General features: G+C 54.2%; 1 protein-coding gene across 1 annotated transcript in view; it reads left to right on the forward strand.

Moving 5' to 3' along the window:
• The first annotated feature begins 830 nt into the window (after nucleotides 1–830).
• LOC132319117 (collagen alpha-1(I) chain-like) overlaps nucleotides 831–19,264 on the forward strand; it is a 95,229-nt gene continuing 76,795 nt past the window's right edge. Inside the window, exon 1 of the mRNA XM_059829029.1 lies at nucleotides 831–927. Within this exon, the coding sequence (XP_059685012.1) occupies nucleotides 831–927 (97 nt within the window). The remainder of the gene's footprint in view (nucleotides 928–19,264) is intronic.

Genomic DNA, 19,264 nt, shown 5'->3' on the forward strand with positions numbered 1-19,264 from the left:
TGCCTTCCACTGTGATGCTGTTGTGGCTGGTGCTAAGGAGCAGTTGGGTGGCACTGCTGGGAGGGTGACAGTCCGGCAGTGGTGTGAGGGCCTGGCAGGACCTGGGTGAGGTGAGATTTAACTCCTGTAGTGCCAAGAAGGGGGTGAAGTGGCCCAGACTCTGGGTAAGGAGAGCGGGGTTAAACGCAGAGGACCCGGACAGCTCTCACAGGAGAGTTGGGGTCCCTCGCTCACCCCAAAATGCCAGAGCAGGAGGCTGCTCTGTTCCCATCACCCTGTGGGAGGAGGGTCAGGTGCCCCGCTGGGGAAGGCAGCAGGCTGGGGGACAGCTTTGGGAGTAAAGCGCCCCAAAAAACACTTGCAGCAACTTTTATTTGGGGGGGGGGGGGTGAGTCTCCTTTACCTGTGGAGGCCAAACCAGCACGTGGGGGGTCAGTAACCCCTGCAGCACCCGGTTGAGGTACAAGCCTGTGTGTGTGTGTCTGTGTGTGACCCCGTGCAGCTCTGCACACGGCGGGGGGGATCCCCCCCAAGCCCTGCAGCGGCGGGGGGCGTTGGAAGTGCGTCTGATTTGGGGGGAGGCTGTGGGGGGGGGCATTAACCCCTGCACCACCGGGCCTGCGGGAGCACGGGTTAACCCTCGCAGAGCTGCCTGTGGGGAAGGGGGCGGAGGGAAGGGGGTGCCCCCCCCCCCCCCCCGCAGGGTGCGGGGGTCTCCGCAGCGCCGGGCGGGCCGGGGCGGAGCGGGGCGGGGGCGGGGGCGGCGGGGCCGTGCCTGCCCCGGCGGCGGGGCCGGGCCGGGATGCGGCGGGGCCGGGGCCGGGCGCACGATGCGCTGCGGGGCGCTGGCGCTGGCGCTGCTCTGCGTCCTGCCCCTCTGCCCGGCGGGGCCGGAGCCCCCCGAGCCGGGCTCCGGGCTGCTCGCAGGTAGGAGCGCAGCGCGGCGGCGGGACGGCACCCCCGCACCGGGGGGGGGGAGGCTGGGAGCGGCCCCGCGGGAGAAGGGGGGCCGGGGTGGCAGCGGGGCCGGGGTGCTCGGCGCGGCGGTCCCCGCTAGGATGCACTGTTAGCCCAGGGCTGCAGCCCCGCGCACGGCCGGGTGCCCGCCGGGGGGGGGGGAGCGCGGCTCGGGGCGCCTGCGGCCCCCGCCGGCAGCCGGGGCTCTGCGGGGCGCGGCGGGGGTCGGCGGGGTCGGGGGGTTCCCCCTGGTGTCCCGGCATCCCGGGGACACGCTTGCTTTGGGGGCTGAAAGGCTTCCCCCCCCCCCCCCCCCGCGAATGGCATCCCCCGTGGCACCGGGCGGGGGGGGTGGGGGGCTGGCGGGGAAGGTCTCTCTTTGGGGGGGTCTCAGCGTGGCATAAGGGTCTCGGTGGCAGGGCCACCGCTGGAGCGGGACGTGGTGTCCCTCTCCCTGCAGGAACAGAGCAGCCAGACTAGCTGGGATTTGTGCGTGGCTTCTCTGATGTATGATACACATGATGTATGATCTCCAGATGTGTGCCACAACTGGAGCGCTTCTCCTACCTGGGGCACTGCAGCATGCCCCCATGTCCCTCGTCTCTCCCCTCTGCAGCTGGTCACCGAGTGTCTGTCCTGAAACTTTTCACAAAACTTCTGGGAACGCTGAGTCCTGTCCCTCCCCGTGGCAGGAGCCCCTGGCCGGCTCCCACCTGGGACGGACACAGCAGGGTGCCCTATAAAACGGGGCGCAGGGTGCCCTATAAAACGGGGCAGGGTGCCCTATAAAACGGGGCGCAGGGCTGGGTTGCCTCATGAAAACTCCAAGCAATCCATTTCCACAGTTTGGTCCATGGGGCTGTGACTTTTCGCTGGGAAGTGATGGGCTATGCGGGGGATGCCGAATACTTTAATAAAGTGACGATAAAAAAGGATGTTTATTTTGAAGGAAGCGCTGACTGGTTCTAAGACACGCGTTGCTGCGTTTGCATTGTGCTAACACGTATGGGTCCCAGTCAGAGGCGGTGACCCCACGCTCCCGTTCACTGCGCAAACCCCTGCCCAAAAACATGCGTGTTTGAGTATGCCAGAGCCTTCAATACAGCCGCATCGGTGAGAACATGTTTCTGAGAGGGAAACTGTTGATTTATCTCAGTAGAGCTTAACTCCATTTGAACCTTGGCTCGGAAACAAGGCTGGAGCGATGCAGTTCATAGCCTGGGAAACTGAGCTGGGAATTGCATTCCAGGGGCTGGAACTGGAGCAAAATCCAAGTGGGGATAAGGTGCAGAAGATTGGGGAACCTGGGAGGTGATAACTCCAGTGAGGGTATTGGGCCGTGCGGGGAGGAAGGGAGACGGCAGAGAGGGGCGTCTGCAGCCCAATATTTCCCTGGGCACAGCAGGGAAGGGAAGAGGTGGAAGTGCGAGTTGGCTGTAGCAGCATTAGGAAGCTTGGTGGTCATTATATGTTTTTATTTCCTGTGGGTCACAGGGCAGCCCTGAGGAGGATTTGAGTGCTCATCATCCAGGTGGCTTTACCCTTTGATCACTGCTGCCTGGGCTGGTAAAGGTCACGAGCTCAGGCAGGTTTTCAAGTGTTATTATAGACCCCGCCAGTGAATGGGGCACAGTCCTCCAAATGTGTGGGTTTCTCAGGCGTAAAACAAGACAGGTCTTTGGGGTTGAGGCTCTTGTTCTTCAGCCAGTCCCTACTGATGGTGCAGTTCTGCTCCGAGGAAGGGCTGTGCAGCACAGCTGCAATAAATATCCTCAAGGAGAGGGATGGGGAGTTAGGAGCAGCCAGCTGCAGAGCTTGGCTGGCCTTCCCGACCTTGGAGCTGGGCTTGGCTTTGCGAGCTGGAGCAGTGACCCATGGCACTCCTGCGGCTGGCTGGGTGCTTCACGCACTGAGCCCGAGTCAAGCGGGGAATAATTGAAGCGAGGAGCGAGTGCCAGAGGGGAGGAGAGCAGCTAATGACTTCAGCCGGGAGTTGGTGTTCAAAGCTGGTGGGACCTTGTTGAGGTTGCGCGTTCCCTCTGCTCCGTGCAGTGGCAGGGGAGAGGGCATGGGCAGCATTTGTGGCACCTTAGGGCTGGAAGGAAGTCAGGATCAGTTTCTTAGATGGATCCATTGGGAAATTAGGATCCGTATCTTCTTTCCGCACTCCAGCTCAGTCAGGATGAGGTGATTTGTTGATGCCTCCTGGTTCTCTGCTTGGGTTGGGGTAGCAAGCAGTCTGTATTTCTGCAGTATCGCTGTCACAGGGGTGGCACCAGCTCCTCCCTCGTGTCAGGTTGGAAGAGTGGTTTGCATGGCTCATGCTTGGGAGAGGTCCGTTTCCAAGTTCACAAGCCCTGGGCTGTAAAAGCAGGAGGTGAATCCGTCTGGGAGGGAAACTGGGCTGTTGCCGTTTGTTGTGTTTGTAGCTGTTACCGAAAGGATGCTCGCTGATGATCTCAGGAGGGCCGAGGATGCCAGAAATAGGTGGGAATTGACTCCAGCGTGCTGGGAATGGGAATGCCTGGTGTCCTGTCCTCAGTGAGCACTGCTCCCTCGGAGCACACCCAGGCCCTTTAAGCAAACAGTGTTTGCACTGAACCAAATCCGAACCTTGAGCCCCAATCCACACATCACCCGGAGCAGCAAGCCAGCCTGGAAATGGTGGAGAGGCTGATTTTTAGGGGAGCATTATAAGGCAGCGGGTGGGAGCTGATCTCCCTGTGATCACTGCTGCTGCAGAGGTGTGTGTAAGCTGGCGTGCACGGCGCGTTGTGCGGGGTGGGCAAAGCCCCAGGTGCCTCCTTCCCAAGGCTGAGTTATTGAACTTGCACCTATTTTTCGCGGTTTGAGCGGTAACGATTCCTGAGTGAGACCCCTCGCAGTGCTGTGGGTCTGTGATGGTGGGGGAAAGGTGGCATTTCTCTGAATTTGGGGTGATGCCGGGTTGCACAAGCCCTGGCTGCCTCTGAACATCACCCCTCCATGTCCACGGTGCCCAGACGTCCCGGCACCAGTGAGCACAGCACGGGTGTTTCTGGGGCTGTGCTGAGCTCTCCTCACCCTTTAGGGAATGCTCTGGTTAAGAAGGAGGGGAAAGTGGGAAACCACCTTGGTGTAGTGGGAGTCCAGCAGCTCCAGGGCTCCTGGGAGCTGGTTTTTTCCCCTGTAAAGTGCAATAACTATAACTGCAAACACAAAATCCCCAAACCAACTCAGAAAAATCCCGTCTGGGGACGTGACCCAAAAATGAATGTGCACGAACAATTTGCCATTAATTAAAGCTCAGAGTCACCCAATTAAAATCTGCTTAATTAAGGGATGAGTGGCATCTGAAAGTGCAACGCTTGGCTCCTGCAGATGGTATTTCTTGCTCGAGGGTTGGTGAAAGTAGTCTTTCAGTAAATTATCCTCCTGGAGGTCTGGTACTCTGAACTGTCGAATACGGTGCTGTGCAGCAGGGCTCCTCAGATCTGGTGTCTTATGCTATCAGGTGCTTGTAATTAGGATGTGTACGTGGACTTTGTAAACTAAGCATTTAACCTAATGTATATGTGCAAAATCATACATAAATTGCGATGCGTTAGTACTGTTTGTGTATGTATGGTAGCATATGTTTTATATGATATAGATGACATTTGTGTGTGCGCGTGTGTATATATAAAGCTTACAAAGTGATGGCAATCTTAACTAGTTTGCAAGTCAAATTGCTTAAAAATCCAGAAATACCAGATTTGGACTCTTCGTGTCATCTCCATTTGACCCTCCAGTGCATCGATGTTACTATGGAGTCCTCAATTAGGCAATTATATGGTATTATTTTTTTTTTTTTCCCCTCACAAGACCCTAAATTGTGCATTTAAAGTGGCGTAAATACCGGGGTCACTGCCTCTGTCCCCATCACAGAGAGCATCTGTGCAGCCTTCCCCTGTGGCTGTTTGCCCCAGTGAAGGCAGAGAACGAACGATTAAAACTTCAGGGCTTGCAGGAGTTACGAGAGCCCCCAGCAAAGGGACAGAGCCCTCCAGTATATTTGTACAATGCAGCTTTTATCTCAGAAATCCTTCGTGTGCTCCTCTTAGCCGAGGTTTTCTGCACTGGCGGATGGAGGGCAGAGCCAGCCCGGGTTTGGTGTGCTGGGGGTCCATTTGAAGGTCCTCGAAGGATGGATGCGGCATTGCCGCAGGGCTGCGCTGCTGCCCAGGGTGGGTTTGATGGCCAGCCGGGGGTCAGGCTGCTCTGCTCCCCCACAAAAAAAAAGAACCAAAACCTGGAGATCTTGGCGCAGTGATTTCTGCACCAGGACCTGAAGGAACGCATTTGGTTTCCTACATGATGTAAAGATGTCCCGTCGTAGCGTGACGACTTGGAGCGATGGCGAAGTTGGCACGTTCCCGGGTGGGCTGCAGCGAGCGATTGCCCTCACAGATGAAAAACACCCCCCTCATAAGTCCAAGTTTGCTGAGTATCAGTTTTCAGCCGTTATCTGCTGGATGAAAGAGTCCTTTTCCATCCTAAAATGCTCTGGTTCCTTTGTCCGGGAATTGGGAGGAGGTGGGTAGAGGCAGGAGCCCGTGCTGCTTTCCCTTGGACAAATGCCGTCACTTGCACTTGATAACTTTTGGTTGCTTGGTTATGTCCCCACTTGCACCGAACTCAGAGCAGTGAGGTGCCTCCTTGCTTGGGTGCTTTGGGAACCCCAGCCTGGATGTGGCCCCAATTTCCTCTGACGCGTCTGGAGGAGAAGGCACTGACCCGGGACATGACACTGCATTTTGGGATGTGGCATGCACTGGATGTTTTCACACTGCCCCCCCAAAAATGCTGCCATCCCACCTGCCACCTCTTTCTTCCCGAGGTGATGGGAGACACATGATGCTTACGGCAAAGCCGTAAGGGACGGGGACACTGGGGTGCAGGGACGCTGGGGTGTGTGTGCACGCCCAGAGCTGGTACCGCTCCTGGGGCTGCCGTATCCAGACAGCTGCTGTGATGATGCTTTTTGCTGCGGTGTTTAACTTTGTCGAACTTGAGCTCTTTGGATTGAAAAGTCTTTCTGTTATACATCTGCCTCATGCTGAATTATTTGAAAAATTTCAGCCAAAACTGTCCAGCAGTTCCCAGGATCCCTGTCTTCAGCGTGTATTTGTATTCCTGTAAGCTGAAGCGCAGACTTGAAGTTTGGCAGCATCCCCATGAGAAATCCTGCCAGATTAGACCAAGTTATAAAATCTCAAACCTTTCCATGAGCCATGGGCCGTACAGAGCCTCGTTTCCTAAAAGCTCTCTCTCCCTGTTGATTTTTTTTTTAAGTGCCCACTCTCTCTGTGCCAGCAGGTCCGGATCCTGCCCTGGGCCGGCTCCGGCTGTCGGCAGCCACGTCCACACGCGTGCCACCGTGCAGAGCAAATAAGGACCGGGGTGCTCCTGCCTGCCCTGCAACCAGGGATGCTAGCGCTGCTTGCACCTCTATTTTTTTGCATGTAATAGGTGGAAATCATTATATTTAAATTCTAGAGTGCTGGGAAAGGGTTTCAAGGGTGGGTGAGTGCCTTTCCTTAGGGGAAGATTTTTCTAGAGGAGAAGCGTATTGGATAGCCTGCATGCTGCATGTTTACGTTCATATAAACTTACCAGGGAGTTGAGCTAGGTGATAGATGCATTGCGCCCGCGGAAAAATAAACGGTTTGAACTGGGCCGTGCACTGTTACACCTAAATGGGTGCCTGCCCTTCTTGAAACACTGAGAGAAGCCTCGCTGCTCTCCCAGGCACAGCCTGGTGCCGGCAAGCAGCTCCAGCTCCCGGCGCTCAAGCCCAAGCTAAGCCAGGCTGGTTTGAGGTTTGGCTCCAGTGAGGTGGAGGGGTCTCGGGGGGGGACACAGGGTTTGGTGTGAGAAGAAGCTCGGGGTGGCTGTCCTGTCCCCTCGCCTCAGGGCAGACTCCCAAAATTCTCCTAATTTCTTGGAGGGGCAGCCGCCATCTGCTTCTGGTTGAGGTCCCGGCTGCGCCGTGGGGGCTGACGTAATGTCGTTCCACCCCCGGGCGAGGAAGCCAGAGCTCTTTGTGTACATTCAGTATGTGCTATATATATACATAACATTAATCTTTGCTCTCGCAAGCCTTGTAGTCATTGCGGGGCCATGGGGCTGGTGTTAAGCCTGTGTGGGCAAGGGATGCTGGCTGTGGTACCACTGTCGGTAGCTGTGAATGGTTACAGCTCAACCTCCGAGGAGAGGAGCCCGCTCCCCGCATCGCTGCGGCGTAGGGGATCGTTTGTTCCTCTGGGGTTTTGTTTTGTTTGAGGCTTCTTTGGGAAGGAAAGCCCAGGAGCCCCTTTGGAGAGGTGGCAGATATCAGGTGGCTCATGGGGGCTCTTGGGTGCTGGGGGCTCGGTCCCCGTGGCCCCAGCTGGGTGCAGGCTCGGGGCTCAGCTCCGCGGGGCGCAGGGAAGGAGCCCTCCTCCGCGGGGATGCTCTGGCGTCTGGGAGGGGCTGCGCTGGTGCGGCAGCTCTTGCCCAGGCAGGCGGGGAAAGGGTCTCTCCCTGCTCCTGCTTGTCGACCCCAGCAGCGTTTTGGGGGACAGACATGAGCACAGAAACCTCATTTCTTTCAGCTAAAACAGAGAGCGGAAGGCTGTTCACCCCAACCTACCACTGCATGGCAAGATTACGATTTCTTTTTTGTGCTTTGCTCCCTATTGTTAAACAAACCAGGCTGGCAAGGCTGGGCCTGTCCCCTGCCTTCACATCGCAGAGTGAGCGTGGGAGAGCTCAGCGCGAGGCCGAGCATCCTCGGCTCTGCCGGCGGCACCGTGGGGTGTGGCGGCGCGGTGAGACCCGGTGCTGCCGTGGGCTCCGCTTCGCCAGGGGCAGACGGTGACGATGGCAGAGGGAAGTGCTTCCTGCTTGCCAGCTGGTGGCAAAGGGACTCCTTGTCCCCGTAGCCCCTTCATTGTGCAAAGGCTTCATTCAACTTGCAGCCCCTGTGACAGAGCAGTCAGCTGAGAAGCTTTGTTCTCTTGTGGCCATCAATTAAGAAAAAAACCTCGCTAAGACTTAAGCACCCTCCTCCCCTGCCTTTCCCACTCCAAGAACTCAAGAGAGCAACACAGTGACAAAAATCAGCTTCTGTTTCGGGCATGTCAACCTTGACAGTGTGTCTGTGTCCCACAATGATGGCAATTAGTGCAGCACTAATTACCCACGTGGAACTTTGCCTAGCTCTCCCATCCCTCCCGGCAGTGTAATTCCTGCGGGGTTAAAGGCCACCTCAGGTCACATCGCGCTGATCCCAGTGCCGCTGGGGACAAGGGTGCCCGGGCGCGCGGCCGGGTGCTGGCGGGGTAGATGGGAGGCAGGCAGCGGGACGGAGGGACGCAGCAGCCCCTCGCCCTGCGGCTGCGAGTCTCTTTGTCTCGTCGGATTTGCCGCAGTGGTTTCATAGACGAGTTGCAGTGGCTCTGCGGGAAGGAGCGCCAGGATTTGCTGTGATAAGGTGGATTTCTTTTCCCTGATTTCTTTTCCCTCTCCTCCCTGCCTGTGGCGCCTGCTGGGGGACAGCGTTTCTGGGAGGGGGCAAGGAGACCCGAGGTGACGTGATGGCTTTCCAGGAGCAAAGCTGCCTCCGGCACTTCCCCTTCCCTGCTCACTCCCAGCAGCCCCGATGCCCTCTGTGGGCAACCCTCTGGGATGCTGCAGGATGCAGATGCAGCATGGGCAGCGCTGCCCCTCCTCGGGTGGCTGCAGGGCATTGCCACACCAGGGTGCTCAGCAGCCTGACAACCCCCCCATCAAACCACAGAGTCATAGAACAACCCGGGTTGGAAGGGACCTCAAAAGATCATCTGGTCCAACCTTTTGTGGGTCAGGGAGCTTAGATGAGATTGTCTAGCACCCTGTCCAACTGCATCTTGAAAACCTCCAGTGATGGGGACTCCACCACATCCCTGGGGAGGTTGTTCCAGTGATTGATTGTTCTCACTGTAAAAAAAATTCTTTCTTGTATCAAGATGAAACCTGTCCTGGTGCAACTTGTACCTGTTGCCCCTTGTCTTCTCTGTGTGACTCCTCATGAAGAAAGAGCCTCCGTCCGCTTCGTAGCTGCCCTTTAAGTAGTGGAATACTGTGATAAGGTCCCCTCGAGCCGTCTCCAGGGAGGACAGATCTAACTCCTTCAGTCGTTCCTCACGGGGCAGGTTCTGCAGCCCTTTGATCATCTTCTGCCTCCCCTCCCATCCGCTGCTTGGTGGCCAGGGTGATGTCCCCCGCCACAGCCTGCTGAGGCCATCGCCTTGTTGCAAGCCCTAAAATTTGGCTCGGTTCCTCCTCCAAAGCTCATGGGAGCTGCAACGGGGAATTCTTGCTGTAGGATTTCTGGCTGGGAAAAGCAAATGGGGAGCTGCGTGTGGAGTCCCCCCTCCTGGCTTTCCACAGGGGTCCGCTCCCGGGAGGGGAGGGTAATGGGGTGGTTAATTGATGAGGTTTCAGCCGGGGCTGGGCTGCTCGGGGTTTTGGGAGGGTTTCCGAGGCTGTTCAGCCGAGCCGTGCAGAGCGCTGGGGGGGAGTAGTTGTTCTGGCTGGTTCCGAATTACCGTGGGCATCGTGTGAGCGGCGATGGCTGCGCCAAAATCATTCTTCACACAAGGGTCCTTTTCGATGCTTGCAGGCTGTCAAGTCTCTCTGTCAGTGTTGCCAGTCCAAAACGTTTGAAGAGTTTGTCAAGGGACCCAATATTTATTTCCTGAGTATCGAGACGCAGATACACACTTCTGTGCTTACTTCCACAGGAAGCAGGGTCATAAATCCTCTTTTTAGAGCAGAAGAGGAGTTTCTGCCTAATTCCCACTAGTCCCAGAACTGGGGCTCAGGGAAAGCTCCAGCTATTGTGCCAGCATTCACCGGGCAGTACACACCAGCTCGCTTGAGCTGCTGTAACTTTATGGAAGAACCAAGCGCGTTAAAGCCTTCACCAAGCAGTTAATCTGCAGAAGACTTTCTCAGAATCTTAACACTGGCATTAGCACAAATACCCCTCTGTTAACGTTGCATCATCCTTCCCTGAGCAGGTTCATCCTTGGACGCTTCTCCTCCAGGTCCCTCTCAGCATCCACGATGAGGAGCAGAAAGTGATTGCCCCTTTCCAGACACATATGGTTTTCTTTTTAGACTTACCAAGCTCCGTCTCCTTTTTTTTTTTTTTAATTAAGAAAGGGAAGGTGTTGGTGCAGACCGTGCAGCTTTGCGGCTCCCCAGGCAGAGGGAGGCAGCCGGGGTTTTCTAGAGGCACGATGCCCTTTGGGATGTGGGAGGTACCTGAAAATGGGAAAGATGCTTGCACTGGGCTGTATCTGAAAAGTGCCTGTGCTGATCCGAGTGTGCACGGCATCCCCATGGCAGCTCAGCCTGCGAGGGCATTGCTGCTCTTTTTTTTTTTTTTTTTTTTTTGACACAGTCAAGTTCTTCATAAATTAGTTAATTATTTGAAAGATGGGAGTGATTAGTAAACAAATTGGCAGAAAACAGAGATGTTTTGGAAAGGGAATCTAGCCCCAAACATCAGAGCTAGCTGGAAACATTTTCCCCCACGTCTTTCCAGTGTGTTTTCAACACGCAAATGCACTTTCTGCAGTTGAGATGCTGAGATTTTTCTACATAAATCTTTCCCTTAGAAAAATATGTAGCTTTTCCATTGAGAAAACAGAAGTAGAATATTTCACTGCAGGCCAGTTCAACCCCAGTAAACCCACTCCCAGCTTGCGGAGGTCACTGTACAGCCCAGGCGGTATCAAATCGCCTCTCCCGGGGGGTTGCCGTCCCCTGCTCTGCTTCTCCCTCGCTATCTGGGTTGAGCAGGGTGAGTGGGGAGAAGAGTGGGTCCATTGATCCTGGGAACTAACACAGCTCCACAAGGCGATGAAGGTCAATACTGAGCTCGCTCCAAATGAAATATGATGGTCCATTTCCACAGATCTCATTCAAATTGTTTCACTTGGGAAGACTGGCAGAATTTCTTCTTTTTGATCCAAAATGCCTCAGTGAACTGCCTGGCTATTTTAAAACATCCCGTTCATTTTTTGCCAGCAGGTTTTCTCTGCTCCGAGACAAGACAGACGGGGCAGGGGTATTTCAGTGTCTGATCGCAACAGGGCATCGAGGCAAGGGTGGAAATGCCGGTGTCTCCCCGAGGCTGGGATTTCTCATATTTGCTGCAGTTTGTTGAGCATCGGGGGCTCGTGCCAGGCTGGGGAGGGCTGAGCCTTCGCTGGCCGCAGCTGTCCCGAAGGGTGAGCTTTGAAATAGTGCTGCAGCCGCTTGTGTAAGGTGCTTCACGTCTTTCCCTGGCCAATCTCGCTACACCAGGGAGATGAGCTGGAGGAGGCAGCCGTGAGCATGAGCACCCAGAGAACAGAGGATGGCCGCAGGCGTTTGAGGCTGGGGGCGGCAGCGGCATTTTTGCGTCTGCTCCTTTTCTTATGGAAACACTTGTCCATAGGCCAAAACTTACCCCGAGAGCCATCGGGGCAGGGTAGCAAGGAGCGGATGAGCAGATCTGGTGCTGGCGATGAGTGGCAGCAACGCATCTGATGGAAACGAAGGGCCAAACCTCCTGTAGCTCGTGTAACTCTCACAGCTTCTGGCACCCCTTTGGGAAGTTAATGTGGGTGCTTTGTCCCAGGGTGGTGTGAATCTTTCCATGTGCACATGGCCTTTTTCCCCCTGCTTTTAGGAGCCCCGTAATCTGCGTTTACGTTCGCTTGAGAGCTCCGCTGTGTGGTGGGGACCCAGCACTGGGGATGGGACCTGCTGCTGCAACACCGGCGGTGCCTTGGTGTGTTTAATGGCTCCATGTGGGAGGTGTGCAGAGTTCATCCCCTCCTAAACCTGCTGCGGGGAAATCACAGGGGTTGGGCACAGGTCAAACAGGTTTAGCTCAGGGAAAACAGTTGATTTTTCTTGCTTTCACCAGAGTGCGAGTGAAGGTTAAATTTATCTTTTTTTTCTTTTTGGTCTCTTAAATACATTCAAATAGCAGTTTCTATTTTCTTAAAGGAAAAAAAAAAACATGCTTCAGAAAGGTAATTAACTTCTATTTGTTGAAAGCTGAGTGCCCTCACAACTAGTATTATGCAGAGATACGCTTCCCCGCTTGCAGAAGATGGATGTGTTCTAAGTTGATACATTTAGATGAAACATAAAATATTTCCATCGGGACTCGGAGAAATAGGAGAAGCAGGTAGGTAATATATTGCAGAGACATCTTAAAGCACTTCAGAGCCCCAAACTCATCCATGACAGATGCAGGGATAATCTCTCCTGCTGCTCCACGGCAGGCAGCTGCGGAGGAGGATGCAGCTGATGTTTATCGCAGCAGCCGGTCCCAACCGTTTCGAGCTGGCAATGAAAACCGGGAGAGCGTGGGGGGGCTGAGGGGAGGATGGTTTAGTGGCCGAGAAAGGCCCAGGATCTTTCACACCAGCTTGTCTGGGTGGTTTTGATGGGAGAGGCTAGTCCAGTATCCCTGCCTTTTTTTTTGGGTGGGAAAGGGCTGGTTGCGAGATGCCGACGTGGAGAGCACCTGGGAGCAGATGGCCGGGGCCGAGCTAAGGAGCGAGCGGATACCGAGCGCTCTCCCCATGCGAGAGCTCGCTGGTGGAGGGGCTCCGCGCACGAGCGCAATAACTGCCTTTATGATGGGTGATTCCCAGGAAATGAAACATCTGGAGCCCTTCAAAGCCGGACCTAACCGGGAAGCAGTGGGATGGGGTGGCCGTGACACAGAGCAGGGCTGGGGCTCCCTGATCTCTTGCTTTGCCGTGGCCCTGCGCTAGCTGCTGCTCCTCTGCCTGTGGTTTCCATCTGTAAAGCAGGGAGTGATGCTAGACAGATGCACGCTTTTACTCCTGTAATGGCTCTGAGCTGAGATCTCTTTGCAAGACAAAATGCAGCCAGGCAGCAGATTATGTTCCATTAGCTCCTCTCTCTCTCTCTTTTTTTTTAAACCTGCTAGACATGATGTTTTGAAGTAGTGCTGTTATTTTGCCAGCTTGCTGTGTCTTATGCTTACCCATTCCCTCTCCCTACCCCGTGAGTGCCAATGTTTATGCCATTGCAGTTTCAGCAGAGCGCTCTGGGTTATCACAGAGAGAAGCGGGAGTCGATGGGCTCGCTGGGAGCAGATCCCACCAGCTGGGAAAGAATGCCATGTTGCAGCACAGGAGCTGAGGACGACACGACTCGTCCCTGAAAGGTGTAAATCGGAAGAGATATTCGAAGTAACCCCAGGCACGAGGACCATAGAGGCGTAGGATGGGGAAGGGGGGGGAGGAGAATTTATTGGGGTATTCGCTATGTGTACAACACCACGCGGGACCCAGACCTGACGTGTTCTGGGGCATTTCTATGCCTCTGTACTAACAATTAAGTGTGTGTATACTTAAGACAGAGTATGGGTATATACTACAGGTTAAGTATGGCTGTTCAGAGTGAAAAAGGCAAATTTTATTATTATTTTTTCTGCTTTCCTGTTGCTGAGCCTTTGTTTCTAAGCCACATTTTCAACGGCAGCTTCCATTGGGCATGGGGAATGCTTGATTAAAGAGGCAGGTCAAACGAGTTGCCATCCAACGAAGGCATCTGCCGCAGAGGAGTGAAACCTTTAGTTTGACAGAGTTGCATTATTAATACTTTTCTGAAGTCCTTGAATGGATCAATTAAACAGCTGGGTTTTCCCTGTGGAAATGCTGGTCTTTGTTTTGGCAGGCGGGGATGTACCAGGGCTGAGTGAGATGTTCTGTAATGAGAGCTATTAAAAGGTCATTAGCGATGCAGAGGGGTTTTAAAGTTGGATCTCGCTTTCTGGCAGCGAGCTTTGCGTGAGCAGATTTTAAACAACTCCTGTGCTCTTTTTTTTTTTTTTTTCCTCTTACTGGCGCATTTTGAATGTTGTAATTTTGAGGGTGGCAAACTGAAAGATTTGGGTGAGGGAAGTGAGAGCAGACAGAGGACCCAGTCTCCATCGTGCCACGCGTTCCTCCTCGCCCTCGCCAGTGACTGGAGGACGCGGGGTGCGGCGTTGAAAGCGAGCTGCAAAGAAAGAGGGAGAAGGAGAGAAAAGCGGGGGATGCACACTCTGTATGTAGAGTTTGAGTGACTTAAAGGACAGCTTTTTGGCCGGCTGGCCTCACTGTCCTGCATCACTTGGAAACTCCTGCCTGTGCCTGCATCCAGCCAGCTCCTCGGTGCCTCTCTGATGTTTTCCCCACGGATTCTCTAACGGAGGTTTGACCACAGCTAGAGATGACCGTGGCACAGAGATTTCGCAGGAACTCAGTGGCTGCGATCAGCTGATTGCAGGGTCTCGCTTTCCTCCAGGGCAGGGCGGTTGGTGTAGGGACCTTCGTTCCCGTTCCCGGCAGCACGTGAAGAGGTTTGTTTTCATTTCACAAAGATTGTGTTTCTGCCTTGGGGCCTCAGAGCAAACCCGGGCAACCAAGCCCCAAGCTCCCTACCACAACCTAAATGAAAAACTGTGCAATTTGTTCCTGTTTCATGTCAATAACTGTGAAGTTTTGTACTCATGTGGGAGGAGAGAAGGGTCCGAGTTCCTCGCACAGGAGTGTTTGAGCAAGACTTCAGCCTGGGGCAGATTGCGGGTCCCATGCTGAGCGCTCCCATGCTCCATAGGCAGCAAAAAAAGGCAGCTGGAAATTACCCCCAGCCTTCCCGCTGATGTGCTCCATTGCAGGGACAAAAGCAACGCAGGTCACACCTGCCTCAGACCTGCTCCTGGGGCTGGTGCGGAGGAGGAAAGCGCTCTTTCCCACTTCCCCGTGGGAAATGCATGAGGGTGAGCGTGTATTTAATCCCCCAAAGCCACAGTTCATAGCCAGGTGCTTTCTAGTTGCCATACAGTTTGCACCAGCTCTTGGCATCAAATCCCTTGGGGCTGAAGTCAGCTTCGATGGCTGTAAATCGGATGCTGCCATTGCCAGGCGGGTCAGCGCTTGCCGCTGCTCCCTCCGGCTGGCTTGAACCTGGGCGAGAGGTGGGGGGTCCCGGGCTGGCTGCCCACCCCTCACCTGCTCCCAGCCCCCAGGGAGAGCCGCTTACCCCGGCTTGCTGAGGATGAACCAAAGCGGTGCCCGTCTCCCCGTGCTCCTGTGGCTCGTGGGAAGCAAAAGTCATTCTGCTCGGACTAGGCAGGTCTTGCAAAACCACGTACCGTGCTTTAATGGCAGAGCTCCATGATGTTTCTCTCCTTTGCAGGGTAAGCCTTTAAGCTGCTAAACTTGCCTTGAGCGAAAACTTCTTTTGGTGGGTCTGTCTAAGGAGGAGACTAGGCGCCTGCCCGGGGTAGGCAGTTTTCTGAATCCTTATTAATAGGTTCATTTTATAATGCTTTGCTCGTGGTTTTCCTCTCCAAATGAGTGGACTTTTGGGAATCCTATACCTTCTGCAGTAAAAGCGCTGTTAATTTTCCTCCACAGCTCTCCTGGTTTTAATTGTAACCTCCCACGTTCTCTCTAACAACCCATATGTTGATTGTATATGTTATTTAATTCACTGCTGGCCTACCTCAAGGTTGGGTTGTGGTAGAGTTTCAGTTGCTGGGAGGACTTTAAATCCAGATGAGATGTTTTTTCTAAAGGGAAAGATGTTTTTCCTTAATTAAGCTGGAGATCTCCTTTGGCATATTCTTTGTAGGACACCAGATCACAGTGAGGTTTTTTTTGCTGGCTTGAAAATGCATAAATAGGAGCAGATCCCATGTTCAGTGACGAGTCTCATATCATTTGATGGATGCTGGTTGAGCAAAAGTGACCCAAAATTAAATTAAAGCAGAAAAAAATGCTGTGCCTCACTGTTTATCTCAGGCACGCTTGCTTTAGAAGGTAGTGCTTAGAAGTCATATCTTTGGTTCTTGTGGTTTAATGATTTAGATTTTATATTTTTCTGTCTTAAATATAGAAGGCAGTCGTGGTTCTAGGTGGGCAGGGTGTGACTGTGCCCCAGAAGCACTACTGGTATTACCGGGGTAGCTGCTTGCTGCTCTCTGGAAGAGCTGGGCTGGTGAGAAATCAAGTTTTATGGCTGCTGAGATATTGCAAGTCTGTTTAACACCACATGCAGCGGCAGGAGGTGTATCGCCCACATGCAGGAGTGGGAGATTGTCATAGTGTAATCCACGTTGGGAGAGACTTCTGGAGATCATGGAGTGCAGCCCCTGCTCGAAGCAGGTCCATCTGGGTGGAGGCCATTGAAAGGGCCACCTGGAGGTGACTGCTGCTGGGTGACCGTTTTCCTGCAGAGGCATGAGTGGTATTTCCAAAACTGTTCCTTTGTGTCTGGGCTCTTATTTCTGATATGTGCAGTCTGGTTTAGTTTAACTTCGTCTTGAGCCTTGGAAAGAAGCGTCTGGGGTTACGTCAGAGAGTGCCGCTTTCTCCTTTCAAGTACAAGGAGCCAACTGACACTCAAATGGGCAAGGGGAAGGGGAGACAGGGCTGACACACTCCAGGAGGTCCCAGGGTATGGAGGGAGCTCCAAGCCTTGTCAATGTGCAAATTGCAACACCAAATGCAGTATTTCATTCCCACAAAGAAGGGAAGGAGGAGGGGGGAACATTGATGGCTGGAGGCTGATCCTAAATGGGGTGGTGGTAGCTCTCTCGGAGGTATTAAAGCAATGCAGGAAGGAGCATCCCCGGCTGTCCCGGCATGTTGTGCTGCTCTGTCTCCTCCCCAGCCCTTCCTTTCAGCTGAGGGACCCCCATGCCTTGCAGCTTCCTGCCTCTCCTGAGCCAAACATGTGCAAACGTGACCGTGAATCCCACCCTGGATGGTTTTTACACACACAGGCTGGTATTTCCTCCCAGCTCCCTCTCCCCCTTGCACGGCCCCTTCACAGAGAACGGAGGCAGGCATCGCTTGTGACCTTGACCTCTGAACCTCTCCTCCCCTCCTCCCAAAATGCGAAGCATCTGGCAGGCATGTGCTGCCTGGCTCCTTGGTGGGGCTGGTGGAGCCGCAGTGATGTTACACAGGCTGTGGCTTGTCTCCGGGCTCCCTTGCCCCGCTCACTCTTTTGGGATGTGTTTGCTCTGCAGCCCCGGCGTGGTGCCTGCTCCTGGTATGGTGGCTGGTGGTGGGGAGACCCTGCCTCTAAAAGTGATCCCCAAGAAGAGGGGTGGCCCATGCATCCCTCCTCCTTTCACGTTGCTCAGGAGAAGTTTCCTCCAGTGAAAGGGTTTGGTGGCTGCATTGGAAGTTATCAAGGAGTTACCATCACAGGGCAAGGAGTGATCCGGAATGACTCCAGCCTGTGAAGAGTGACCCAGATCTCCTGTTGGTTCCTGTGTACTCCTGGCTCCCAGCCAGGGAGCTCAACGGGAGCTCTTTTTAGGGGCCATTTCGAAGAGGGAACCAGCTAGTTCCCGTTAATCTCTTCCTGATGCCTCCAGCATCCATGATGTTATGTGGTCTGAGCTTCAGACCACCACAAAGATAGCCAGATGTCTTGTCCTCTGGCTGTGGTGTGGTCCTCTCCTGCCAACACGTGGGGCAGGGGAGAAAAGGTTTTCCCTCTTCCATGGGTGGTTCTGGGGTATTGGGGATGATTCATCCATCCACAGAGCCAGGAGGTCCTTGAGATGCTTCCCATGGCCAGTGCTGGCCGAGGGGCAGCTGGGAGCTGAGGCACCCCTACGCTCTGTAGCATGGAAGCGTTGAGGCAGTGGCGGTGCTTTGGGCAGAGAGAGGTCGGATTGGGATCTCAGCAGTTGCTGTGAGCTGGGGGGGTCTCCCCGGGGCTGTTCCTTGCCCACAACCACTCTCTGGAGGTGTCTCTGCAGGGGAAGGTGATGTGTTTCTCTCTAAGATGGTTCGCTGCAGACGTGAGTTCCCACATCTTGCATCCGTGGGGCCAGCCTGTGAGTGCCTTTGCTTCTGTCAAAGAGGAGGTCTTGGGGCTGGGCAGGAGTGAGCGGAGACCGGCACGGGCGCTGCTGCAGGCATGGCCAGACCAGCGTGGTCGTAGTATTGCAGGGAGAGGGAAGCTCTCATCAGGGCTGGGATGTGGTGGATGGACAACGGCTTCCTCCTGGACGTGGAGATGGGCTGGATGGTTTTCTGGATGAGATAATAAACTCCTGGCTTAAAAAAAATAAATAATGAAGTCTTAAAAGAATAAATAAAAATCACCCCAGAACCTTTCAGTTCAACTTTTGGTGCCTGAACCATTAGCAGTCAGGTTTTCCAAACTTTTCTGTACAGCTGTGAGGCTCAGGAAGGTTAATTAAAGAGAGACTCGGAGCTGTTCATGAGTCCAGCAGCTGGAGCACTAAGTCTTTGTCTGCGTCAACAAGTAGTCTGCTCTACCAAAAGCAGATCTGCAGAGCAGGTCCAAGGCCACTGTGCCCACTCTATACGGGCTCTGTGGGTTTCACCTTGGACTGGTCTTGGATTTTTAGCCCACGGGATACTCTCCAGGTTGGAGAACACTAAATGTCCTCCACAGCAGTTCTTCTGGCTTAGTGTCACCACTAAGTGTCACACTTAGTGTCACTCAGCTGCAGTGTAAGCTAAAGCACAAAGTGGGGACGGTTGGGGCGTTCACCCTGAAATGCCTCCCTGATCCTAATTAAAATAACTTGTGCGTTGTTTTTTTTTTTTATTTGCTACGTTTATTTTCCCCCTTCAGAAACAGTTTGCAGGAGCATGCTGTGAACACATCTCTGCAGCAGCTCGGTAGAGTATGGACTAACGTTGTCCCAAGGGAGCCCTTTTCAGCCTTCCTCTCTGAAGGAGACAGGAATTGTGGAGGTCCTCACTGCACACTCGTGTCTTTAAAGAGGTGCAAGGATGGTGGAGCTAATTTTCAAGCAACCTCTCGTAATCTGTATTAAGATTTGCTCCCAACTTGTGAATCGTAAATGACAGAGAGGCCCCTGGCCCTGGGCTCCTTCCCGCGTGTGACTGTGACTCACGGCGCGGTGGCAGACGTGCTCTGGCTTGTAGGCGTTCTCTGTGCTTGTGGAGTACACGTGCAGCACATGCACGTCTCCCTGAGCAGTGGAATAACTCCTTCGCTCAAACCTGGCTGCAGCATCGCGGTGCCCACCCGGCTGGTGCTGGCCGTGGGGAGCCCCATCCCCGGGCTGAGCCTCCCCGAGCGCTCCCCCAGGCTCTCTCCACCCAGCAAGATGCGAGAAAATGAACCCCGCTCCTTTTCACAGCGCACAGTTGATTTTCCCTGCTTTAACCTCCCTGAATGTGTTTTTTGTTTCATTTTTATATTTCTTTCAGGCTTT

The sequence above is a fragment of the Gavia stellata genome, chromosome 24, assembly GCF_030936135.1.
Source record: "Gavia stellata isolate bGavSte3 chromosome 24, bGavSte3.hap2, whole genome shotgun sequence".
In the NCBI taxonomy this organism is placed as follows: domain Eukaryota; kingdom Metazoa; phylum Chordata; class Aves; order Gaviiformes; family Gaviidae; genus Gavia; species Gavia stellata.